Source organism: Narcine bancroftii, chromosome 4 (genome assembly GCF_036971445.1).
Source record: "Narcine bancroftii isolate sNarBan1 chromosome 4, sNarBan1.hap1, whole genome shotgun sequence".
Taxonomy (NCBI): Eukaryota; Metazoa; Chordata; class Chondrichthyes; order Torpediniformes; family Narcinidae; genus Narcine; species Narcine bancroftii.
The window spans coordinates 233256724-233284643 of record NC_091472.1 but is presented as its reverse complement, the minus strand read 5'-3'; the positions used below and the strand labels follow the sequence as shown (position 1 = coordinate 233284643).

General features: G+C 41.1%; 1 protein-coding gene across 5 annotated transcripts in view; it reads right to left on the bottom strand.

Moving 5' to 3' along the window:
* als2b (alsin Rho guanine nucleotide exchange factor ALS2 b) overlaps nucleotides 1-27920 on the bottom strand; it is a 164527-nt gene that overhangs the window by 54404 nt on the left and 82203 nt on the right. For 3 of the 5 annotated variants that reach the window (XM_069934315.1, XM_069934314.1, XM_069934318.1), the window contains exons 9-20: nucleotides 26032-26203; nucleotides 23515-23704; nucleotides 19899-19964; nucleotides 18617-18779; nucleotides 16716-16847; nucleotides 16032-16064; nucleotides 13517-13645; nucleotides 9726-9796; nucleotides 8770-8836; nucleotides 7249-7448; nucleotides 6862-6927; nucleotides 5825-5923 (exon numbers count right to left, since the gene is read on the bottom strand). In XM_069934315.1, the coding sequence (XP_069790416.1) occupies nucleotides 5825-5923; nucleotides 6862-6927; nucleotides 7249-7448; nucleotides 8770-8836; nucleotides 9726-9796; nucleotides 13517-13645; nucleotides 16032-16064; nucleotides 16716-16847; nucleotides 18617-18779; nucleotides 19899-19964; nucleotides 23515-23704; nucleotides 26032-26203 (1388 nt within the window). The remainder of the gene's footprint in view (nucleotides 1-5824; nucleotides 5924-6861; nucleotides 6928-7248; nucleotides 7449-8769; nucleotides 8837-9725; nucleotides 9797-13516; nucleotides 13646-16031; nucleotides 16065-16715; nucleotides 16848-18616; nucleotides 18780-19898; nucleotides 19965-23514; nucleotides 23705-26031; nucleotides 26204-27920) is intronic. The other 2 variants (XM_069934316.1, XM_069934319.1) reach the window with 1 other exon arrangement.

The window sequence follows — 27920 nt, the reverse complement described above, 5'->3', positions numbered from 1 at the left end:
GCGCTATTTGCCTTGGCGAGTCTGTTGTCTATATCTGGAAATAAAATTGCCAAGTTTCTCCAGCACTTTGTGTATTGCATTACAGTCCCACCGTCTGCAGACTTTCCCATTTAACTTCTCTGCCAGGATCCTCCACCTCCCTTGTTAATATAAGATAGTTGCATGACCTGCAAAGTTTCTCCAGCACTTGTGCATCCCTATAGATGCTGCTTGACTTGCATTGTGCAGGTGAAGAATTTTTTCCATTCAAGTCTGATCAAAAACTTGCTTCAAGGATCAGCATTGGAAGCTATTAGCAGTAGATGCAGGCATCAGAGGACTGATTCACAAATTTGCAGATGATACAGAAATTGGTGTTGTAGAAAGCAAGGAGGGTTGCCCAAGGGAAAAGCAAGTATAAAGATCAGCTGGAAAGTTGGATGGAGTCATGGCAGATGAAATTTAATCTAGGCAAACATGAGGTGATACATTTTGAGATGGCAAACAAGGATGGGACATTAGGAAAGAGCTCATGTGAATGATAATGAACAAAGGGATCTTGGACTACAGAAATCCCTGAACATTGACACACAGGCACGGAGGGTGGAGGCAGCATTTGTGATACTGGCTTTCATTAGCTGTAGTGAAGAATACAAGAGGTGAAACATGTTAATAACTTCATAAAACATTGGTTAGACTAGACGATGCAATTCAGAATCAGAATTTATTGTCGTGAACAAGTCATGAAATTCAGTGTTTTGTGGCAACGTCATAGTTTAAAAGTTCATATTATAATCATCTTATGACATTACTAGAACAAATTTAAAATAATCGTGCACAAAAAGTAAGGCAGTGTCTTCGGTTCATTCATTATTCAGGAATCTGATGGCAGTGGGGAAGAAGCTGTCCTTGTGCCATTGTGCTCATCTTTAGGCTCCTGTACCTTTCCTCCCCCTCCCCCTCCCCCACCAAACTGAAGCAGAGTGAAGAGTGCATGACCTGGGTGGTGGGGTTCTTTGAGGATAGAGGCTGCTTTTTTAAAAAATCATGTAGATATCCTCAATGTAGTGAACTCTGGTGCCTGTGATATCGCAGGCCGAGTTAACAACCCTCTGGGGTTTATTCTTGTCCTGAGCTTTGGCATCTCCATACCAGGCAGTGAAGCAATGGACCAGAAATGGTCTCCATGGTACACATGTAGAAATTTAAGAGAGTCTTCGGTGACACAATCTCTTCAGACACCTCACAAAGTATATTCGCTGGAGAGCTTTTTTTTGTGATGCATCAACGTGGAGTCACGTATTTTGTGCTGTTCTAATCATCAGACTACAGGAAGGACATGATTTCACTGGAGGGGATGCAGAGGAGATTCATCAGGATGTTGTATGGCATGGAATATTTCAGGTATCTGGAGATATTGGATCTCTGGAGATGAGGGGCAAAAGACTCACCTGATGAGCACAAAATTATGAAGGGAATAAATGGGGCAGATAGCAAGGATCTTTATCACCATAGATGTGATAGCCAAGACCAGAGGACATAAATACAAGAGATAAGAGGTTGATTGAGGGAATCCATATGATAATTACTCCTCTTCCCACACAATGAATAGTTGGCATCTGAAACAAGCTGGAGAGGGTGCAGAGAAGATTTACAAGGATGTTGACTATAGGGAGAGTTTGAACAGTCAAGGGCTTCATTCCTTGGAGTGCAGGAGGATGAGGATCTTGTGGAGATGTGCAAAATCATGGGGGAACAGATCAGGTAAATGCATAGGCTTTTACCCAAAGTAGGGAAATCAGTAACCAGAGGACATGGGTTTCAGTGGAGGGGGGGGGGGGGGTGTAGAAAACACAGGGGCTTTTTTTTTTTTTAAATAAAATGAGGGTGGTACACAACAAGCTGGCGAAGGAGGTAGCAAAGGCCAGTACTATTGCAATGTTTAAGAAACATTAGAATGGATCATGGATGGGATAGTTTTAGAGGAATATGGGGCAAATGCAGACATTTTGGCCGGCATGGGCAAGTTGGGAAGAAATTAATTTTCTGAGCCAAGATCCTTGCTCTCCATTTCCTTTGTCCATTGTTTATCATCAGGAAAAAACATTTTCTGCTAACATGTTGCCCAAGTCTTTTACAATTTCAGCAATCTGAAATATTTCTCTGTAATAGCTTGTAGGTCAAAACCATTTAGTTTTATTTGCATAGTTCATTTGTCAATCTCATCACAAAATCTGGATGCATTCCAAAAAACAGCCTTCAATTTGGTCTTCTGTGCATTCCTTCACCTTGCTCTGACTATACGAACATAAAATCTGATGTTTGCAAGCTCTGTTCCTGACTCACATTGGCTCCCATTACACAACTTGCATCACTGCCTTGCCCCCTTCTCTTCAACTTTCTACATTTCACCTCATCCAAACCTCACATCCCACAACTTACTCCAAAGCCAAAATTATTCAAATTGTTCAGTCACTGACCACAGCTCAATTCAAGTGAAGTAGGACAATTTCTTCTTCCACTAATCCTGCTTCAGATGCCACACAAGTTTAAACTAATTTTTAAGCCACAAATTTATGACCCTTAATCCAGAAGTTGCTGCATTTTCACTCATATAATGCGCAGAAAATCAATTTGTGTATATACCGCATGGGTGTAGCAACCTCCTTTGAAGAAGACCGCAGAGCCCACCTCACAGTCAAAAGACAAAGGAGGAAAAACCCAACCCGAACCAACCAATTTTCCCTTGCAACCGCTGCAACCGTGTCTGCCTGTCCCGCATCGGACTTGTCAGCCACAAATGAGCCTGCAGCTGACGTGGACATTACCCCTCCATAAATCTTCGTCCGCGAAGCCAAGCCAAAGAAAAGAAAGAAGTATTATACATTCATTCCGATTTACAAGAGCAATTCACACTCACTTGGGACGCACAAAGCACAATACTTCCACTAACAATCCACAGTTAATCTCCCACAATTAACACCCAATCAACTACCCCTAGAGGTATCAATCCCCCATTATCTAGATGATATTCTTCTGCAACACATTAACAAGCTTTAGAGAGGAATCAATTACATAGATCGAAGACAGGCTTCAGAGTTCAGCAGAATTTTTATTTTGTCATGATTTAAAAAGCCTTTCTTTAAAAGAAACCATATCTTGTTAAAATAGAGTGCAAAATAGAAAACTTTATAGTTTTTTGATTTGATATAATGAGGATGTTTAAACAGATTAGAGGCACTTGATATGTTAATCTCCCATCTGGGCAATTAAGGTGCAGTGTCCTAGCCAGACATATCTTGTTTCTCAAAATACCATGGCACTCAAACCAAAAGCACTTTCAGGTGGCTAATTGCCCCATTTGTAAAGCTGCATATTTTGGCAATATGCGGCAGTTGGAAGGCCAGGTGTATGTGCAGGAGGCGCTTGCAAGGTGAACTTTGTAACCCTCCTACGAGAAGGATAATCACCACAGCACAGAGGCCTCTCTAACATCTGAATGCAGTCACCTAAAAGCAGCTGCATTTGGAATGACAGTCAGCTGGCGAGCGTTTGACAGCTCCTCTCCCAGCTGCCCCTTACCCCGGCGCAGGGGCAGCTGGCTGGGCTGTCAGCGCGGGAACTGCGGGGGCTAGAGCGGCTAGCAGGGGCGGCTAGCTGGGGGAGAAAAGGGCTGGCCAAAACAATGCCAGTACCCTATTCGAGCGCTGTACTCCCCCGCCCATCGCCCCAGCCCCCGTACTCCCCCGCCAGCCGCTCCAGCCCCGTGAGTGGGGAGAGAGTGGGGCAGCGGGATCAGTGTGGGGACGTCCCACGCGGGATGTCCCAGCTAACAACCATCCATCCTGAATTGACAGCCCAAGGGACAGGAGCTGGAATGCGCTCAAATGTGCATCCCGGCGCAGCTGTCCTTTCACGTGGCCAGCGTTGCACTTTCAACACTGCCACTTGAACTGCAATTTAAAGGGACGCTTCTGCTTCTTCAGGTGCATTCTTAGCGGAGAATGGACCTGAAAAAGCCTCAAGAGAATATTCCCAAAATCAAAATTTTCCACACCCACCTCAAAAAGTGTGTATTCTTTCAATACCACTATTATATTCCCACACTCGCTATACATTGCCAGTTCAACTTTCCCATGCCCACTATAAATTGTGCGCGTTCTTTCAACATGTATAGCGCGCACAAGCATACAACGTGCAGAGTACCTAGTCTGCAAAAAAAAAAAAAAAAACGCTTACGTTATATGCGTAAAAATACAGTACTTTTGTAGTTGCTTTTTAAAATTTGGTCCTGAGTCCAATGGCTCTCGCAGAGCCTCTTTTGGTCTCAGCTATGTCATTGGATCCTGCATGGATATGCTCATTACCCAAGGATCTTCCCCCATCTTACCCTGAAGGAATGTTCTTAGCACCAGCAGCAAGCAGGGAACAGAACCTCTGGACCACATGTATGCACATCGAGTACAACATGGCACCCTGCTATTACAATATTGCTCTGCAAATCTGGAATCACTCCCTTATACCATACTGTGGTTCATTCAGCATACAGCCTCTGTTCTCACCCATATAGGCTGCAAGAATTTTCTACTGCTGGACAATTGCAGGGTTTCCCAAGCTTTTTCTTTCCACTCACATACCACCTTCTGTAATTCCTATACCACAGGTGCTCTGTGATTAGTAAGGGATTGCTCAAGGTGGTATGTGAGTGGGAAGGGAAGGTTGAGAATCACTGCTCTAGACCCAGTTGTTACTGAAATATTTTGCTTGAGAAAAATTGTCATTGGCCTATTTCCTTTGGAGTTAAGAAACCGTGCACACAATGAGTCCATTAGATACAATTAAAATTATGCGTGCGACTGCCTTTTGGAACATGGTATCCAGGGTAACTGCCCATCTATGATTGACTCTCAGCATTCACATCTCAGGCTCACACTTATCAACCTTAAGATGAAGTTCCTGCAGGTATGGACATGTTGAAACTCTCTGATGTTCATCTATTATTAATGTACAACCTGACAGCTATTAACTAGCTATTTATATCGGTTAACTACAATTTTAACTGAAAGCATCAAAGAAGTCCTTGAGAATGGGGAGATGGGGCATCATTTCTTGCTTTCCCACCAAACAAAGAGACTGTCCAGCCAACAGCAATCACCTTCAGGCCTACTGAGGAAGGGTGTAACCTCTGACAATATTGAATTAACTATGTTCATATTCCGAGCTTGCAAACTTCACTCCACCCCATGGAGGACATCTACATCACCTGCTGCCTTATACAGGAAGCCAACATATTGATGACCCTTCACAACCCCATTCACACTCTTCTCCCTCCTCCCATCAAGGAGAAGGCTTGAAAGAAACCATCAGGCTTCTAGATGAATCCCTTGCTTGGTACTAATTGATCTTCCTTTTCATTGCAATCCTATACTCTGTAAATTGTGCTCTTTATACAGCTGTTTAAATGTTAGGGTTAGCCTGTTGCCTTTCTCAAAGAACACTGCACTGTACAAGGTTTTATTTATTTTGTGACAAATAAACAAAAAGTTGATAAAGGGAACTCAGAAGGTACACAAATTCTATCATACCTGAGGCATACTTGAAACCAAGTGGATCATGGGACAAATCTGTCACTGCACCAATGGATATCATGAAGATTCTAAACATCTCACAATGGGAAATCAGCAGACCAGAATCCTTACTTGGTCAAGAGATCAAATCAGGGCCCTAACCCCTCCAATCTTGCTACATAAACTAACAAATCACATCTGACAATCCTGCCATTAAATTCTGCTTCAAAGCAGACCCCAAAGCCAACTCAAATTGATGAGATGACGACTGAACTTACTTGTAGATCCCATGGCCATGCATCTTGCCTTCTTTCCAATGGCCCTGATAGTGATCGTTCTTCTTGAGTGCTTTGCAGGGCACAATCAACTCCCCATACCTGATAAGACAGACAAATACATTCAGCACTTTGCACCCACATCAAGATGTTTGTCCCCAAAGCCGAGGCAAATACTGTTACACTTTGCACCATTTACATGTTCAATGGACCTTTCACCCCTCGCTCTTATTGCAGTTTCTAGAAACCAACCCCAGCCTAACAACAATAGGATCATCAGTCTGGATATTACCAGAAAAATATACCATGTCTTGGAGTAAGTCAAGTCTGGCTCAATCTAGAGAAAGTTACTAGATCTATACATTCTTCAGGGACATGACCCAACTACTACAAACACTCCAACCCAATAAAAAAATAGAAAACAACCAATACAGGTAATCTGATATTAAAAAAAACCCCAGAAAATATTTGAAATACTCAAAGTGCGGCCACATTTTGGGAGAGCAAAATAGAGCTAGCATTTTGGGTCAAAAATCCCTTCATCAGAACTGGGCAGAAGACAAAGATTCTGAAGCTGCGGGAAAAGTGGGAAATGGGATGGTTACACCATCATTGGCAAATACTACCAGGAGAGCAAGGACAATTTCAAAATAATGCCTTCTCATGCACCTGACTGAAGAGCAAAGCCAAGCCTTCAATTCAACATTATATTAAAAGAAATGTTCTTCTGACATTCTGCACGCTAAGTACTGGAGTGAAACAACATCTTCATTGATGGGAGTTAATTCCTTCAGCATGTTGCAACGCATATAGTTGGCATCACTTTGGATGATGTTGGAGGAAATGCTAGAAATAGTGAACAACTCTGCTCCCTATTGAAGTCCATGGAGGTGAACCCACAGGGGAAACAAGGGTAGCCTCAGCTGATAATTTTCACTCTACTCCATTGTCCTGCAGTTGCTGTACCTGATAAGATTGGTAAATTCTACTCTACAATAAACAGACAGAATTTTATTAATAGTCTTTTTTTTTTTACTTACCCATCTTCAAAACCATTTTTGAAATCACCAGAATAGGATCTGCCATCAGGCCACCGTAATACACCTCTGGAATCGAGGAAACAGCGTTAGAAAGTGTAAAGATTCAAGCAGAGGTTTACCACAATTGAATCACTTCAAAATTTATTGCCCGCAACCTCCCAATCTCCTGAAGCCAGTGGTTTGGATCTTTCCAAACCATTCCTCACGGTATCATCAGTACACACATCTACACATTAGTTCCTTACCTCGCCTACTCTGTGGCTCTGAAGAGCAGGCAGTTACACTGCAGTTTGCAAATGTGCTACATTGACACAATTCATACATACTGACCTTTATAGACATGCCAAGCTTTGCATTTCTGTATCAACATCACTTGCTAATACTAACTTGCCATGTGGTTTTCCAACCAACCAACGACCTTCATAAGTTGCCTCCTTTAGCCGTGGGTCCTTGTAGAAGGTGTACTTGGCAGTGCGAGAAATGGGAGGCTCCACTCGCATGACACTGCCAATTCCAGGAACCACATTATCTGAAGCACCACTCAGAACCTGATCCACAGCTTGGTTAATTGCTCTTAACCACTTTGTCTGAAATGGGATGAAAAAGAAACAATTATCAACCAATCACTAACACCACGCATGCGAATTACTTTACTCCACTGGTGTATCATCCGAACCACCTTTCCAATCCACATTAACATAACACAGGTGGCAGAAATCGGAGTATCTGGTCCTTCAAGCCCATTCTGTTGTTCCTTATGGCTGATTCTTTTAACCTACATTTTGCAGCTCCGTCACAGTATATCAATTCCCTCAATGTTTCTCAATTTAATCCAGTGGTTCTCACCCTTTTTCGTTTCACCCACATACCACCTTAAGCAATCCCTTACTAATCATTGAGCACCTATGGCATAGGAAATACTTAGTGGTATATGAGTAAAAAGAAAAAGGTTGGGAACCACTGGTTTAAAATCAGATTTAAACTAGTACAACTACATGGCTCTCTGCAGGAAATCCAAAAAAAGGTTTCCATCCAAGTGAAGGGTGGGGACTAATGGAAACGAGAGAAGTCGATGTTAATGTCATCTGGTTGGAGAGTGTCCAGATGGAATACAAGGAGTTGTTCCTCCAATTAGCTCATGGCCTCAGTTTGGCAGTGCACAAGGCTATGGACGGACATGTTGGTGTGGCAGTGGTGTGTGAAATTAAAATGGTTGGCCACTGGGAGGTCCTTGCTTTTGCAGAAGACAGAGCAAAGGTGCTCAGCAAAGCAAACTCCCATTCGGCATTACGGATGCAAAGGCCACAAGGGGTGCACTGGATGCAGCAGATGATCCCTCCAGATTCACAATTTGGATAGATTTGTACGAAGGATTTACAAGGATAAGAAGCAAATGTGACTAAACAACAATGCAAACACGAGTTGGATTGAAGGACCTGTTCTGTTCCCTTCTCTCACTATCACATTTTTGAAATGGTACTCCTCAATCAGGGAAAATAACCTCCATCAACACTATAAGTCCTTTAGCATCTCATTGAAACTTAAAAAATTCCTCAGGAAAAAGTCAAATCTTCTCTGCTCACATGGAAAACACACATCCCCTAGAAACAGCTCTCCCTTTGGTAACCATATCTGTGCACAGTACTCCAAGCAGTCTTGTCAAGGTGCTATTACAAGACCTGCTCACTCCTGCAATCAAACCCTCTCCAAATAAAGGCAAACACTATTAGTCCTCTTAATTGCTTGCTCTACCTGCATGTTTATCTTCAGCAACTAATGACCAAGCACACCTTGATCCCTCTAAATGAACATTAACACCACCCCAACTCACATCATTTAACAAATACACCGCACAAAACAATTTTTTATGCTTGGGAGCTCCATGAATTTGAGAGCTATTTACTTTACCTTCTCCTGAGGTGATGCTGCAGTGAGGATAAACTGTTCTTCAGGGATGGTTATCTTCAGTGTGTTCCTATGGGGAAAAATAAACAGATAATAACTTAGGGTCCAAGGCAAACATGCAAGTTAGAAGTGAGCCCTTATCAGTAATTTAAGAGACGCCACTTATGCCCAGGAGACACACAAGGCTGAAGATGTTGGAATTTGGAGCAACACACAATCTGCTGGAGGAACAGTGGATCAAACATCATCAATGGGAGAAAAAGATTTGTCAGCATTACCTGTACCCATCTACTTTCCAACATTTGCACCACTACACATCATATATCTCCATCTTAGTGTGAACATTCAGTGGAAGCCACTACACTATGTACTTCCCTCCATTAATAACAGTCATTCCATCTTTACTCTCCAATTTGTTGCAAGAGATGAGGGTGTGAATGCCCTTATTTACAAGGGTGCCCAGACAGCAACTCTGGCATCTCTATCAATAATGAAAAGTCACATCAGGCCATAGTGGAAGTTTCCAATCAATTTAGGGATAGCCATCCAAAAAGCAAACAATTTGCTTTCAAACAGCTCAGAACTAGCAAACCACCCTCCACAAAGAACAGATGCTCAAGTTCAACAAGATAAGATCACATCTTGAAGAATGGCTCAGGCCCAAAACATCAGATATATCTTTATCTCCTATGGATGCTGTGTAACCTGCTGAATTTCTCCAGCATTTGTGTTTTTTCTATAATCACAGCACATACAGAGTTTAGTATTTCACAACATGACAACTTTTGGGGCTGGGAAAAATAATTGGCAAGGAGCCCTAGAGAATGCTTGAATGGAGATTAATGAAAAGATTCTAAAATAAATGATGAAGCCACCATTTGAAAAAAAAAGACACTCCTGCTACATTTACTACATTTCCTGCTTATTTTACAAGGGATGCAATCAGTCCTGATACTCACAGGTTGCTCATTTCTTCAAACTGGGGCTCAATCCAAAGCGTAGTGAGGGGGAATATATGGTGAGTCGAAAACTAAGGGGGAGAATGAGAACTTGCATTAGTTTTTGCACATGGATAGTAAACTGCTCCAATTCCAGACACTGCCAACCCAAACTAGTCTGTGAAAATGAAATAATTTAAATTGTAATGCTCAACTTTAATGATGGAGAACAGGAACATGTACAGGCACATCAGCAGTAGAATCGCTCTTCTGTTCAGTGGATGTCATTGTAGCAAATGTTCTTCAGAGTGCATTGAGGTTGAAAGAAATCGGTCGGTGCACAAGAGTGCTAGAGAAACTCAGCAGGTCTGGCAGCATCCACAGAAAGCAAAGGCAGAGACCTTCTTCTGGATGTCAAAAATCAGACAGACACCCCAATTAAGAAGTTGATGGGGGGCAGAACACATGCTAGCAGGGGAGAGGTGGATGCAGATGGAAGAGGGAAAAGAGGAGCTAGGTGATCATGGGAAGAGAGATAAGAAAAGTTGCTCTTAAGGGAAGGGGATGGGAGCTGGAGGAAGGGAGAAAAAGGGATGAGAAAGAGAGAACGAGGGAGGTGGGTGTTATCAGAACCTGAAGTCAATTTTGACACCATCTGGTTGGGACTGCAGAGACAGAATACATGTGGTTCCTCTAATTCATGAGTAGCCTCAACTTAGCAGTGCACAAAGCCAGACAGACAGGTCAGTATAGTAGTGGTGTGTGGAATTCAAGTGGTCGACTTTTGCAGCTGACAGAATACAAGTGCTGAATGAAATGATCCCCTAATTTGCATCCAGTCTTCCTGATGGAGAAGAGGTTGTGTTGGGAGCACTAAATGTAGTAAATGATGCTCACAGATTCACAGGCAAAGTTTTGTTATTTGTGACCCCGAATGGAGTTGAGGGAGGTACTGTAGTTGCAAGTGTAGAACTTCTCATGGTCAAAGGAGTAGAGCAATTGGTGGGAAGGGATAAGTGGAAGAAGGAGTGATCCCAATGGAGAGGAGGGGGGGGGGGGAAATGATGTGACTGGTGGTGGAATCCCATTGTATATGGTAGAGGCTGGTGTGGTGATAGGTGAGGATAAGGGGAACCCTATCCATGTTGCAACTGTGCTCGGAAGGGGCCAGGGCAGATGTGCAGGGAATTAAAGGAGATGTGGATCAGGAATGAGTTAATGGCAATAGAGGGGAAACCATGTTTTTTGAAGAAGGACAACATCTCAAATGCCTTGAAATGAAAAGCCTCATCCTAGGTAGATACAGGAAGTGAGAGATTAGAATAGAACAGGAGACAGAACGGGAAGTGGTATACTCAAGGTAACTGTGGGAGTCAGTGGGTTTATAGAAGATGTCAACAGATAGTTTGTTTCCTGAAATGGAGACAGAGAGATAGATTGAAAGGGGAAAGAGTTACCAGAGATAGACCAAAAGAATTTACGGTCCTAGTCAAAACCAGAGCAATTGAGTAGGATGTGATTAAAGTTACCTCAAAACCAAGAGGACTGATCATTGTATTATAAGAAACACAAAGAAGTGATATATAAAAATGATGAAAAAGCCAGAGAAGGGCCCCACAGCCAATCGGACAGAAGGTGCAATAGGTAGAGAGAGACAGGTAGTGGGAAACCATTAGGAAGATAGGGGTAAAAGGTAAGTTAGAGGGGTTATTACCTTGCTTTCTTCCGTTTGAATTCAAATTAGCTCATTTTTGATGTGACAAATAATTGCTCCATTCATATAATACAAAAGATGCTACAAATTCTTGGCTAATGCCAATTCACTGATTAGATTTCAATTATAAGGAACATCACTCTAAAAATCACAACATGCAGGCACAAAGACATAACACTTAATTGCTGAAAATTTAAACTGACCCAGCAATTGCAATCATTTGGCCTAGTTCAAAACCAATCACCCTTGTGATTATTGACCAGGTTTATTATGCCAGTTTAGATAGTTTTAATAAGTCTTGATATCATCCAGTTATCATTTGATCATTTGTAATAAACCTTCCCCCAAGCCTCCACTCCCAAGGTCAATTTATCTTTGAGTTGAAGTTGAAACTAATCAGTCTTCTGATGGGCCCAAAAATCAGACTCTGTACAAATCAAAGCAGAACTCATTCCCTTATGACAAGTCCGCTGGTGATCAGGATGGCCATTATATTTAGTCGAGCTCTACATTTTGTGCACTCAGTTAGCCAATACTGCTAGTCTTGGATGCAGAAAATAATGAATTTTTTTTCTTGAATCCAAATAGATCACCTCACTCTTTGAATGTCTCGTTAGATTCTGGGACACAGAGCATGATTTGATACAAGGTCACATGGCTACAAAGAGGATGATCAGCAGCACCTGAAGAGAACTGGACCTGCCATTCTGCATATGCTCTGGACTGGATCACAAATTTAATCAATATTCCAGGTAGGAAATTTGATGCAATTAGTGTGGGTGAAAGATTTTTATCCTTCAAATTCAAACAGCTGAGTGCCATTAAACTCTCAATAGGTTGACTGGTTCTCTTCTGTGCAGGGAACGAAAGTGAGACAAGGAGCAATAATTACTGTCCTCTTCCCATGCAGTTCAATGATGGAATGAGTGGGGACACCTTTCTTCCAGGTAAGTGACCAATGTGGTTGCTACTCCTAGCTTGAATGAGGGCCAACCTGCTCCCTTTATGGGCTTCTCTACCACCCCCAACCTGTTACCAGACCAACAGCAATAAGCATTCACCAAGACAATGGTATCTTCAAAACAATAATGTTTAATAATAGCTATAACACTTCTTACTTACCTCTAAACTTGATATGTGCCCAATTGTAAAAAAGAATAAATTTTAAAAGTTCAGTCAGTTTTGTGTTGAAACTCATTCTTTAAATTGTTGCTCAAAAGTAATTATGGAGTAGGTGTGAGGCCTCAGACTTCTCAAAACTCAAAATTCTTGTAGAATTATTTTCAGAGAATGGTTTCTTCATATGAATTATTTACCTCTCTTGCAAGGAGGTTTCAGAACTTGTGTTTTCTTCCATGATGATTTCACAAACCCAGCAAGGGTTGAATGAAGAAACCATTTAAAGAAAGGTTATATTTCAAATACAAGATTAATTTTGCTTTCCTTCAAATCAAAAAGTGGCTAGTTACACTGGACACAGCAGAACTGTCCTCTTTGTTCAAGAGACAGTTGGAAGAGGCAATTTTCTTCAAAGTCACTGCTTCGGTGTTTCTTCTTTTCACCAGCAACTGTCCTTTAAGGACTGTTACTGCATTTCTGATCTCAGTTGAAATTAGTTCAAAACTTAAAATGCAGATTTTCAAACATCTTTAAGCACATGACTTGACATTGTTGTTTTTTGAAGTTTTTTTTCAAAACCACTTCAAATTTACAAGTTATAACCAAATGACTTCATCTCTTTATGGCTTTCTTTCAGCTTCAAATCCAAAAACATGTATAAACAAGCAAATGATCTCTTGTTTGACCAAATATCCTTGTTGAGCAAACTGTGACTAGTTTTTAAATGAACCATTCAATTCTAATTTTTAATGATTGTTTTCAGTTTCCACTGAACAATGAATTTACAGACAAACGGTCTCCAATATTTGCCAGCTGCCATCTCAAAGGGTTCTGTTTGTGTAATTGTGTCCCTGTAAGTGTGCTCCTGCTTTTATTTCCAGCCCACAAAGTCCCTTACTAAAGATTATTACCTAAAGATTAATATTAGCACAAATTCATCACATCTCCCCCCACCCCCTTTCCCAATGGATGGACTGACCTGAGCATGAACAAGTGCATCATTGAAGAGGATAAACCAGTTGATGGAGAATCTCCCAGCATGTTGCAAAGTTAAGCCCCGGTTACTGCTCTCACAGATGAGGCGGCGTTCTGGTTTCCTCAAGGAATCCTTAGCAGGAACAACAAACTGACATTACAGTGAAATGTTCTGTAGCAACCTCAGCATACCAGAGACTCTCATAATCAGATGCACAGTGAAATGGGAAGTTCAAGGACATTGGATGTTTTGTCCAAAGCTTCTAAATCTTTGTTTTATTGCCTTTTTGCAATAGGAAGGTCAATACTGAGTAGTCAAATTAATACAGTGGCATATCCTGAAGAAGGATTGCAGTCCAGAAACACGAATTTGCTTTTTCCCCTGATATTGCCTGACCTGGTGAGTATTTCAAGCATCTATATTATTTTTATTTTCACAATGGACTTAACATTGCTTTATACAAATGTATACTCAGCTCTTACACTCCTCAACAATTTTTTTTAAGCTTACTTAAAGAGCCATTTTGCTTTCACCCTATCCACAAATGACACTCTCTGCTGATGCCCCTCAGATTAGATTATCAACAGGAAATGTTTCTCCCTCCCAAAGCCAGGTGTGGAATGGACAATCAGGTTCCAAGTTCTCTGATAGCAAGAAAGGACAACCATATTTTTTTTAAATCAGCAAGAAAAAGGCATGCAAGCAAAAAAATCTTGCACAAGGAATGCCAATCCCAATCAGAGATGTACAGAACAGTGAAGCCAAGTCCTCAGACAGATCAGCTACGATCTTATTGAATAGCAGAGCAGGGTCAACAGGCCAAATGGCAGATTCCTGATCCTATTTCATACGTTTGCCAGAAAGGTCCTTCAATCCAATTCATTCATGGTGACCAGGGTAGATGTGCTAGAAATAGAGATGTGGATCGGGGATGAGTTTCTGTCTACCCAATCTAGTTCAAATACCTGCATTTGGCCCATATCCCTCTAAATCTTTCCTGTTCCATGCCTAAATGTCTTTAAAACATCTTTGTACCCACTTCTGCAGCTTTCTTTAACAGCTCACTCTATATACCTACTCTATGTGTTGAAAAACATACCCCTCAGATCCCTTTTAAACCTTTCCCCTTTCAGAGGAGTTGTGGAAATAATGTTTTAGTGTTCAAAACCAGGATATTTTTGGTCACTGGTACGTGAAGTAGAAATGACTGAATAATCTCAATAAAAACACAACTGAATAATGGGAAATAGAGCAAATCTGAAAACATTTTTAGAGATGGAGAAGCAATGAGGCTTTAATTATGCAAAGTCAGAGCAAAATAATAAGTAAAATGGGATGTGGAATTTCCAAAGTTCCCTCAACCAACAACCACTGAGGAAAGGAGTCAGTGTTGGCTCTGGTTCTGGCAATGAAATGGTAGGAATGCCGAGAAAAAAAATCCCAATGAAGAGGAATACAAAAACTGCAGAGACTGGAATCCTGAGTGAACAAAGAGAAGTTGGAGGAACTCAGCAGGTCAGGCAACATGTATGGAGAGAAAATGGTGAGTCAATGTTGACTGACAATTTCCATCGATGGATGTGCCACACCTCAGACCATTGAGGTACATGGATTAAATTAGACAAGAGGAGCAAGGACAGACAAACTAGTACTACACACAAAAGGAAACCTGTTTACAAGCAAATAAATTTAGTTAAGAGGAAGGGTGGAGCTAATTAGGCATTGAAAAGGAACTGCTTTTGTGAAGGTGGGGGACATTGTACCATCTTCACCAGTGAAGGAGCAGATTGAAAAATTAACTGGAAGAAAAAATAATTTGATACTCAGATGACCAGGGGGAGGAAGAGGAGTGGAGCTGTTACCTCACAGCTCAGCAATCTGGGTTCATTCCAGTAGTCTGGCAGCATCTGTGAAGAGTATATACACAATGGTTGTGTAGGTTTCTCCACACCACACCCCCGCCCCCGACATTCCAGTTTCCTTGCTAGTTGGTAGATTAACTGGCCACTAAACTGCCCCTAGTGTGTCAGTGGGTGGTAGAATGAGGGAATAATGGGAATGCGTGGAGATCTGATGACTGGAAAGTTTAGTGTTGTAATAGCAGGAGCCCAAGTGCTGATCATTGAGTACCAGATACAGTCTCACTAAGGATTTCTTCAGAAGAATAGTAGAGGTAATGGAGAGATAATGATTACTGGACCTGCCCCTCATCCAGCCATGCATAATGTGACCATGGTAAGATTACACAAAGCAAATTACAATTTCAAAAGCAGTTTAATGGGAAAAAGTTGTTAGGTAAATTAAATCACAGCAAAAATGCAGCTGCCATTGGGTCCACACTCTAAAGCACTCAGTTACCAAATGCAAGGGTGTTAAAATAATAGGAATACAACTTAACTGTAGGCAGTCAGCAAGGGAAGGGTCACTTTTATGGAACCAATTGCATTGGAGACTAAAACAGGAGTGCTGCATCTCATTAAACATGTCCCATTTTAGGTCACACAAGAAATATACTTACTCTCAGAGTAGGAACAGGCCTCATCAGAAAACCCTACAAAAAGTTAAACATATTAACCCTTCCATTGCCGAGCAAGGAAATATGAAGATGTTTCATGCAAACAATATCTTGATACCAAAAACTACCTTCACGTTCTGGATTAATTGACAGAGTACAAGCACTGATGAAACTGCCATTGGTTGCTGTGTTACTTCACAGGGTGGTATGTACCAAGCAAATCCTAGTTGCTTGTGTTAATTCCAGCTTCTGTGGCTAAGACCCATTATGTAAGCATGCAGAAGATTTTATAGCCAAGGAAGTATTGCTCTTGCTCCAAGTGCCATTGTTCATTTGGCAAATGTGCTCATCTCACGAGACAATGAACACCACACACTAGGCTTTTGCTATGTGCTGGAGGTTAGATGGCCAAATAATTCCAATCTGACAACCTATAGCATATGGAGGTCAGAATATCTTTGATCTGAGACAAGACTGACAATGTAATATGAGGCATGGAAACTATGGAGACACAAACAGAATATCAAAGGAAGTCAGCACAAGGGGCAGGGGTGTCAGCAAAAAACTTAATAAAAGAGTTCTACAACTCTTAAGATGCCTTCTTCAAAAGCACTCAAATGCATCGGCTTGTAATCCACTGATAATAATTTTTTTAAAAATCAATGTATTTATTTGAGTTCTGCATACCGTCATTTTGCCTGGAAAGGTCTTCCAAAAGCTATATGTGTATTCTGCTTCCTTCTGTTTCTTCTTCAAGTGCAGACCAAGAGCTTCACACTGGCACCTGACTTGCTGCAACTTGTGGTATTCTTTGGATGCCTACCAGAGGTTAAAGGAGGACAGAGTTACCTATTCAAATCTGCTTCTCTCCTTCTTTACCCTTATCCCTGGCAAAGCTGCTCAAAGAACATTCCACAGCAATCAAAAATTCTCTCAGGCTGCTCTACAGCAGATGCCTTTGAGGCCCCAGCACATACTTTTCAGCAACGAAATAAATGGACATTTGGGACATGGAAAAAACTCGTGGTTCTAATTAAAAGAATACATACAAACTGTTTTCCATCCTCGACATCAGCCATTCTCATCCTGTTTTAAGCAATGCCCCGGCCCCAAGGACTCCGCTCAAAGTTTCTTGGCCCCCTTCCCCATGAAGGAGACAAGTTTAAGTTTATTCCTTACTTTTCAGCTACTGACTACATTAAAAAGGTTTACATTGTGTGAGATGAAAAGAAAACAAGGCTTTCACTTAAATGTTTGCAGCCCCCGTTGAGAATGGCTGCCCTACATTTTGCCTGCATGCAGTGCTTTTGAAAATCATTTGGAATGTAGGCATTATTGGTGAGATTAATATTTATTACTTATCCCCCAACAGCCCTTAGGGCATTGAACAATGAACCTTATTGCCAATGCTCTGGGGTCAAATATTAAAGAAACCAAGATCTTTTAAAATACCATGCAACCTCAATGCAATGTGGGTGCCAATGGGGAAACTTTAAAACCCATGTAAGAATTGAAACTAACATTTACCCACATCCTATCTTGGGTGATGTAACAATATGCTGATAATTTCTGAAACCCTGGTATGTCAAGATTGCACAATAATTATCTGGTCATTTCAGTCACCATTACCATCACTAACTTTTATTCCCAATTAACCATATAACCATTTAACAATTTACAGTTTGGAAACAGGCCATAATCGGCCCTTCTAGTCTGCATCGATCTATGTGGAACTCCACTAGTTCCACCTACCCACTTCCTTGCCCATAACCCTCCAACCCCCTCACATCCACGTACTCATCGATCCTCTCTTAAATGACAGAATCGACCCTGCCACAACTACCTCTTCCAGAAGATCATTCCACTCAGTCACCACTCTCTGAATGAAGAAGCATCCTCTTGTGTTACTCCTAAAGTTTTGCCCCCTAACCCTTAGCTTATGACCCCTTGTTCAAATCTCCCCTACCCTCAGGGGAAAGAGAATTTTCACATCTATCCCCTTCATAATTTTAAACACCTCTATCAAATCCCCTCTCAACCTTCTATGCTCCAATGAATTAAGTCCCAGTCTACTCAATCTTCCTCCATATTCAAGATACTGCAATCCAGGCAACATTCTTTGCACCCTCTCAACCTTCTTTATATCCTTCCTATAATTTGGAGACCAGAACTGCACACAATACGCCAAACCTGGCCTCACCAATGCCTTAAACAGTCTCAACATCATCCCCCAGCTCCTATATTCTATGCTATTATTTATAAAGGCCAGCATACCAAAAGCCTTCTTCACCATGGGAATCTACCTTCAAGGAACACTGAACTGTTATTCCAAGATTCCTCTGCATTCCTCAATGCCCTCCCCTTCACTGCATATGTCCTATTTTGGTTATTCGTTCAATAGAACTGAAATTTCCCAGATGGCACAGTTGGAGTTGCCCAACATCAACTAATGTTTGTCAGGCTCTGAAGTTAATTTTGGAGATAGTTGTGCTTTTATCTCACAGTTCATCAGCAAACCGGGCCACATGAAGGTGTGAGATATGAAACAAGAAACACAGATGGAGGTAATGCGGGTGAACTCTACTCACCACTTCAAAGCAGTTTTCGAGTTTGAGCAGCATGCGGGCATACTCATGCAGGTGGCTGGATGGTATGTCGAGGAGAATGTGCAAGAGGTCAGCAACTGGGACATTCTCATCTGTCACTTCCGACAGCTGCTGGAGGGTTTGAAGATTTTTACTGAAGAGCTCCCTGTTTAAAAAAAAAGACAAGAACCCATTCACATTAATTGGGAACATTGCTTCAAAATACCATTGCCCTATTAATCAGCAACAGGACATGAACACCAAGGCATCACATTGCCCTTGGGAAGGTGAGAGTAGAGGTACTTTCCACACACAATACTCAATGAAAGTCTAGACCATCAAAACTTTCTTCCTCTACATCCTTCACAACCAGACAGGACATAATGATTAATCTCCTGAAAAAACCACCACCTCCAAATCCCCCTCTACATCACAACCTATTTGACCTTGTTATTGAGTCTGTATCTCGAATATTACTGGATCAAAGCATTGTGAGATGCATCTCATCACATGAGGACCCATTCATCACTTTCCTAGGGCAACTAGCCATTGGAAATGCATGTGGCATCATCAACACTGCCCATATAAGAGAGGTAATAAGGTTAGTTCGGAACTGATAAAAGGAAATTGGATTAGTTTGGAATTGATCTTGGGCAATGGAAGAAATTAAAGATTTGTGTATTACATTATCACCAAGAAAGCACAAACAAGCCAAATATTTTAACATTGGCGAGAGTGTAATTATTAGGTGCTATTTTAAACTTGTGTTTTAAAGCCTGTGGAAGCAAGATCAAGAATTGTGCTGAGCTCTGGGTTGAAATCATCAAAGTTTACACCTCTCAGATCTCACGCACTTCATGATCAACTCCCTTTCTCCGTCTCAATTTATTTGTTGCAACATTTCATAAGATATTTGCATTTACTCACCTTCTTATCCACAATGGCTTCCCCAAGCCTTTGACTGAAGAAACAATTTCTCTGCATGCTCTCTTAATGTATAGCAAAAATATAAACTGACAGAAGTTGGTGATTTCTGTCATAGACTGCTGGAATTTAATTCATGATAATATACTAAATAATGTTTGAATTCTTCTTGACTGCATTGCTGCTTTTGGACAATCCAGGAATAGACAACAACTGATGAAAGGAACAAACTATTCAGCTTTGCAAATTTAGACCCAGTGTCAGCTTCCCTCCATCCAAATGAAACAGTATGCTTTGTGCAAGACTACTGGGACTTGGACTGCTGTAAAGTCTCCGGGAAACCAGATTTGGCACTACTTACATCGTTGGCTTAACCAATGCTTGAAAACCACCAACCACCACAAAGTTCCCCACAGAGCTGGAGTACCTGAAACCAGAGAAGAACACAATCGTAAGATCCAATATTGCAAAACTCAATGGACACCTCCATCAAATTCAGGATTGTAGCATTGTCAGTCCCACCTTGCACACTGGGTGCTCAACTCATGGAAGCAATAGAATACTCAACATTCTGCTTGTCCAAGACACTCCTACATAAGTTGCAGTGATACAGTTTGCAAACAAGAGGGAATTTTACATCTTGAATGAGAAGCTCAGTTTCTCTTTTCCTCGCAGAGCCAAGATCATAACAGTGCTTGGAGATATTGAATGGGTTAAAACAGAACATTATCTGTTCTGCAGTCAGTACTGCAGTGCAGGACATCACATGTAGTAGAGCCATCTCTTGCACCTAATGGGAATGGGTTGAAAGAGGGATGGAATTCAAACTGAAGCAGGCTGCAGTGAAATGTTCAATATGAATAATCTTTATGTACTTTACAAAACAAATTGAACAAAAAATAACTTAGGGAGGATATTTTGGAATGATGTTTGTGCTGTTTCCAACAGCTGATATTAGATGAAGTCTATTTTCAAAATGTTTGAAACTCTTAGCACATTGTCTGTCATCTCAGGTTTCAACTCCATCCCAGCCATGGCATCCTGTTAGACCCAGCCTGAGTTTCTGACACTATTTTCACCATAATCAAGACTATTCTACTCCACTTAGCTCATTGTCATTTCTACCTCTGCCCATCTTAGAGCAAATCCTTCATAAAATGGAGGCCAAAATAAAAAGAAATTAATGTAGGAATACAAACAATCTGATCGTAAAGCCAAGATCTCCAATTATTACAAGCCAAGTAACAGCAACTAGCAAACACAAAATGCCTTCCCCATGAATAAAATACTACAAACCATGGCAAGAATAGGACTGCCAGCATGAGATGGGCAGAGGTAGAAGTAGCAATAAGCAATATGCAGAAGTTTGGTCAGATGGATCTAGGATGCAATGGTCAGGATGGAGTTACTGACATTAGGTAAGTTTTAAATATTCAGAAAATAGACCAAGTCTGTTTGCACAAACATCTAGAGGCAATGGAGTTGTGAAAGGGTGGAGGGTGATTGTGCAAAATCAGCAGGCAAAGCAGAGTGCAGCAAATAGAATACAAAGACAGATCGAGAAAAAAGTGTCCAGGAGCAATGGTGCAGAAGCAGGACGAGGAATAACCACAGCAGATTCTTCAGCCACAACTAGAATAAAGGAACAGACCAAGGGGGCTTCAGTCCTATCCATGCGGACTACACAAAGAAAAATTGGAGGTCGATATTGTCACAAAGATACTGCAGTTAGATTGAGAAAGGCAAGGAGGATTATTTAGTCAGTTGAGATGCCACGTGGATTTAATTCATATTCTCTCAGAGAAGTGGTTTAGGGAAGAAAAGGAATTGGTAACATTTAAATACAGGGGTGTGGATTTGGGAGGCAACAAATTAAGAGGAAGTAGTGGTTAGACAGAATCAAGAGTCAACAAAGATATAGCCAAAGTGTACAGAAATCAGTTGCTAGCCTACCAAAAAACACTTTCACAGGTCCACAAACATGTCACAGCCACATTATGGCTCCACAAACATGTCACAGCCACATTATGGCTAGGGTTGGCCAAAAGATCTAGCAAAGGTAGCGTCAAATAAGGAACGAAAAATGAGACACCCACCCAAAAGTTGAGAACTAAGGGCTGTAGGCTACTAAGCCAATGCCCCTTGTAACTTGAAGCTCAGATCTATAATGAGGTAACTTGTGTGGACCAGCTTCAGCATCACTGTGCCGAGAAAGGAAGATGGACAGCAGGATATAGGGCAAGGACAGAGCTATCAGCTCAGCCCTCCTTCCTATTCAAAGATTACAAAAATTCTAACAGAGGATCTCTAGGGTCTGCACATCACCTTCGTTTTGCACCAGAAGTATTGTGAATTACAGGTGCAAAATTGCTCTAAATTACAGTTCCAAAATACAATATTTAAAAATAATTAGTCCAAAATAAAAGGTAGCATCAGAAATCTGTCGGCAGGGGGAAGAAGTGGCTTTTGGAACATTGTATGTTTGTCTTCAGGCTCCTGTACCTCTTTCCTGATAGTAGCAGTGAGAGAGGGCTTGACCTAGGTGGCGAGGGTCAGCCAACAACAGAAAACAAGGGCAACCAGCACAGCAAAAAGAATGAGATTCCTAGCCCAAAATGGATAAACAAAATAGGAATTCTGCATTAAATCAGAGATCAGTAGTCTTATTCACCATGCCACCAAATGAGACCAGGCACATGGTTATGGACGTGATTGGAAACCATTCATTTCCCACCCATTCTACTCTGGCACCCACTTTGTGCTGATTTGTTTTAGCACTCACTGCCCTCTAGTCCAAACACTCATGTAATTACTTTCTTACATTTTATAAAAGGACATCCTTTCAGGCCATAGCAGAAATGCACAGTGGATCCCTGCACACAAAAAAGGTGGTGGTGCCAAAACTGCTGTAACAGTGGCACTGCCACTAATGTGGACCCAGGAAAGCGGGAGACAGAGACACAATGCTGCTCTGAAGGGTTCGACTGCCTAGTCCTAATACTAACTGCATCGTGCAGGCATTACACAGCCTGTTAAAGGAACCAAGAGTGGTTTTAATTAAAATCCTGCAACCGCGGAGGTTCTTGCCCAAGATGGCAGCACCTGTGCTCAGCAGAGGTTGCAGTAGACTCATGCAGTGGACCAGAATTGGGGAGAAACCCCTCCTTGAGAAGGAGAAGCAGAGAAGACCCTACAGGAGTGTACATGGCAGTGGATGAGCAAGGGGTTCAGCATCTGAAGGACCCACACAGGTTGCAGGCTGCTGGAGACTGGCTCATGGAAACTAGGTATTGGAACTGAGATTTGAGAGAGCACTGATGACAAGGGCTCCCAAAGGCTTCCGAATCATGACAGAGGTTTGGACCTGGGTTGCTGATGGATTGAATGGAGGTCTGTATGGCTGTGGGAGTACTGGAGGAGAATCCATGGATACTCAGTGACTCTAAAGGGACTATTTTGCTACTCTTTCTATCCAACTGTCAGGGGAGCGGAGTAACACTAATAGCAACTCTATCTTCCTTACACCAGACAATTTCATGTAATATTACAAGTTCTGCAAGACAATAAAGAAATCTTGAATCACTACTTGAAGTCTTGGAAGCCCCTGCTTGCTGCCAGCATTCTTGCAGCAATGAATTGCCCAAAGCTTGAGTGGGGAAACGGTGTGTGACAGCTAGGGCAACAGCCTGTGTTAGCAGGGGAAAGTGGTGCAGCACTACCACATGGGACTCAAAGATATGTCATGTCCAGCATAGTCATCACTGGGAACCGGTACAACAACAACATGTAGGGCAGGATTTGCACTACTGGCTGTTGTGTTCCTCCAAATGATACCATTACCTCTCAGTGTCCTCATTGACATTTCAAGCATTTATGCCCTTTCTCCCTTAAATGGGATATTAAATACATCTATTTTAACATTTCTCCTTGTTAACACTACCACTACTCCACCAACAGTAACAGGCTTGTGTACTTGCTCTTTGAAAGTGTCCAGGAAAACCTTTGAATGTTCCAACATAACTAGTGTCTTGACATCCTTTGAACCGTGAAGAAACTTATTTAAGGTGACGCAGTGTTGTCCAATCAGGTAGCAAAGTTTGCTAAATTTGATAGCAGAGTCCTGTAACAATTGGCTGAGTGTCGAACCCAAAGCAGAAGTCAAGTTATCTGTAAAAAGAAAGTCGATGAACTGTAAGAGATTGCAGATTCACACTTCACAGCTGTGAGAATTACTATCATGCCTACATACTGCAAGGTGGTTTTTTAGTGATATTTCAGTCCCCCAAGGTTTGATGATAATCAGATAAAAGGCCCACAGCTACAGAAAACACCAGAGAGTCCAACATTCAGAGGCTAGCACTAATGAAAACCATCATCTTCAACTTCAAAACATTCTCACTTTTAAAAAAAATCCTTCAAGCACACTTAAAAGATAGAACCTATCTTTTGATCACATTCAAGGTATTATCCTACCCTACCACCACTGGGGTCACCCTCCCCCCCAATTACGTGATCTACTGGGAATGTTGTTTGAACAGGGCTTGCAAAATCTTTGAGAGCCTCTTCCACCCCGCACACAGTATATTCTAGCTACTCCTATCAGGAAAGCGATTCAGGAGTATCAGAGCCAGAACCACCAGACTGAGGAACAGGTTCTTCCCAAGAGCAGTGAGATTCCTGAACTGCACATACAATCCCTCTGTCTAACTGGAGGTCATTTATTCAACAATGTTTACATATTCAAATCATGTGTGTGTGCACACTGAGGACCAAAGAACGTCGTTTCATCCAGTTTTAATGATACAATTGAATGATATTAATCAACTTGAACTGAGGTATCTGCAAAGAGTCTCAACATCTTATTGCCAAATACAACCAGCATTTGATTTCAGTTGGCTAAGGCAGAAAAAATGGGAGTCTTTGGGATTCCCCAAACTCTGCAAATATAGCATCAAGTCTTTATGGGTCACAGACTTGTTTTTGGTTGTTTGTAGCATGATGCTGTGGTACAGAACTGATGATTACTGTGTAATCAAGTTGCAACATTTGTGGTGTCGGTCCACTGGTGTACTGTCCTGGTGGGTACAGATCCGACAATCAAACATGTCATGAAGGTGTAAAGAAAAATTTCAATGCATGATCCGTCCAAATTGTGATATGTCGACAGTCTAGTGTTACAACAGTTTAGGGTCACACACTAATGAGGTGATTCAAAGAGACACTTCTAAAGAACTGATGAGGGAACTGAAGCATACTAGGAGAGGTCCGAAGATTCAGTACGAGGCTGAATCAAATAGAACCGGCATCATTGACCAAGGGGAAAGGGAATGGCTGCAGACTTTGTTTAATCGCAAGCTTAATAAAGGGCTCTCTGAATTACAGGCTTTTCCCAGGATACACTCAGATCAACATCCAGTCCTGCTAGAAGATTATCAACTCCGTGGTCTCTCTTTTCTTTGGTCTGCCCTAAAATGGTTGGTCTTCCAGAACAGAGTGAGGAAATTCTGCAGATTGGTACATTCCAGGCTGCAGGACTACACGCTGAGGCTTGGTGCAGATGAAACGAGGACTCGGTGGGTGAAAGACCACAGTCTAGAATCCTCCACTACCAGGGGCTGAGATTGTTGGAGAAGCCCGAAGCCCCTGAAATAACAGAAGGGCAAAAGGGGGAGAGGACATAATAGTGGCAATAATCCCATAAATGGCCAATATTACAAAATACAATAAAAATGTACAAACAAATGACACTTAAAAAAACTGTAGTTTTTCCTTTGTATCGATATATTATTAAATGTGAAAATACGCTGGGTGTGTGCGTATTTTTTTTAGTATAGTGACTAAAGTATTCTGAAATTTTTTTTAAATGGGTACAAAAAAAGGTAATCCTTTGTGTAGTCGGAACTTAGGAAAAAGCAGGGTGATTAAGTATTTTCCTTTTGTATTTGATGAAGCTTTTGAGGTTTTGTTTTAACATAACCTTAATTAAAAAAAACACAAAATAATTTATAACACGTGCATGGTATATTCTTTGCAAATACCTAATGCTGCTAGATCAGAAAATAACAAGCAATGAACTTTAAACTATTTTTGTTAAAGCAACACACAGGAGACTGCAAGTGTTACAGCTGCAGGCAACCTGCTGGAGGAATAGCAGGTCGAGCAACATCAGTGGGAGTAAAAGAACAGTCAAGGCTATGGACCAGAACTCTTCAAAAAGACACAGACCCGAAGCATCAGTCATTCTTTATCTCCCACTGACACTCCTCAACCCAGAGCTCTTCAAGAAAGCTGCTGATGCTATCCTGTACTGGAAAGTACAAACCTACCACCTCGTCATGATTCAGTCCTGGGGGTCTAACATCATTCAGCTCACAAAATAGGATTCCTCTAATTTTGATCAATATGACCAGCTGATTTAAAAAATTATTTTCCCATATAGAATTAGGGTAAAGAAAGCATCAGCAACAAGCAGACAAAAATATAATTTTCCATACCCAAGCCCAGCAGAGGTCTGAGAATCCGATTTTTCACATCGTTGAGCTTACAGTGGAATTTCCTCTCTGATGATGCCAATTCGTGCAAGTTGGCGATGTAACCCATTACGTTCCTGTCCGAGAGAGCAAGGCACCTCTGACCCCCAGCAAATAAGCTGTTTACGTAGCCAAACTGAAATCAGAGTACGACATTACCACCATACCAGCAAGAACAGGTCAACACGTCTCCACGCTGCGTTAGTAATAGTGACTTTGAGCAAAGGTATAGAATATTTGTCAATACCACAGCCAGTACCTGGGAAAAAGTCCAACAGACACACCCCTAAAAGATTTATCAGTTTTCGAGGTAGAAAATCTATTGTCCTTCACTCAGATATGCAACTTCAAAGGGAAAAAAAATGGCTTTCATCTTGTTTAAATAAACCTCCAGTTATTATGATTCCCCACTCTAGACACAGTTAATGTGCCAATTTGCAAACAGCAAGGCCATACAGTGATGTCAGAACAACAAAAGTCCAGAAGATTTTTTTTAAAACTCTTATTTTTTCCTTTTCAAACTCTGCTTCATTCTTACAAGTTGCTCAAACTTCCAGCCCCTTGTAGTTTCCTTAAGCCCAAGCGAAACAGCAGACAGCCCAACCACATTTTATTTCTGAAAAATAGATGGACTGCTGCTGGATATCCCAACAGACAGTGATCTCATTACCCAGCCACAAAGCTACTTATTTTCCTTGAGATCAGCAGTTACAACACATAGATCAGATCTAATTTTTTCCCTCAAAGAAAACATTGAGCAATAGGTTGCCAAAGTTTCACAAAGTTAAACCACAGCATGAACTGCTCCTCTCACGTGACTAACTTGGGAGTATGTAATGGAGTCATAAATTCCAGAAAATTAACAATTAAAAAAAATCTAAGCACTTTGGTTTAATTAGGGTGATGGAACAACATTCTGTAACATTCATTATCCTGTACAAATTCCTGTTACTACTACACAAGATCTAATAACTTCACAGAGAAAATATTACCTTACTGTACAGTCAGAATTCTGAAGTTTCATCAACTTATCCATACTCTCCAAAATATCATTACCCCTTATCCAACTGTGTAAACAGGACTTAGTTTTAGAAGAGATTGTAACTTAAAATTAAAGAACTGTATGCATTTTTTTTTTTTAAAGTTCAGACTGCAACCTCAAACTTCTGAGGCAAGGCTTGTTTTTAAATTACAAATCATTTTGTCACAAACTTACATTATTGTGAACCTGATGGAAAAAAGGTCACAGATCAACACAAAATACCTCAATCAACCAACTCTTGCTCTTTAATGGACAGATTGGATAAAAACCTGAGTGACTTGACCCCCACGTCTGTAACATGCACAAAAAAGTTACAGCAAAACCTTGTTTATGTGAAATTCAGCATCGAACCAAGTTTAATGTTCATCTTGGGATACACTATGAAATTTTCAATAGACAAAGTGAACTAATCAGTAACATGCTTTTCAAATTAAGAAAATTTCACTTTAAACACTAAACAGAATAAATTAAGCATCTAGTTAAGAATAATTAACTTTATTAGAAGAGCAATGGACTCAACAGAAAATAAAAAGTTTCAACTTAAACTTTAATAAAACAACATACAAAGGATTGGGGAATAAATAAAAGCACATCTGCTGTACTCAACTGAAAAAATGAAACACTGCTGGTTCTCCAATGGATAAAAGAAGGTGCTGCAATGTTTTAAAGTGGTTTTCACAAAACCCAACACGTGCTCCAGTCAGAGCATGTTCAGAGAGAGCAATCAACCCAATCACCTACTCAAATAAGCTTTATAATCTATACAGCCCATAAAATGTTCAAATAGTTCCATTATTCTAAGTACCTCAAA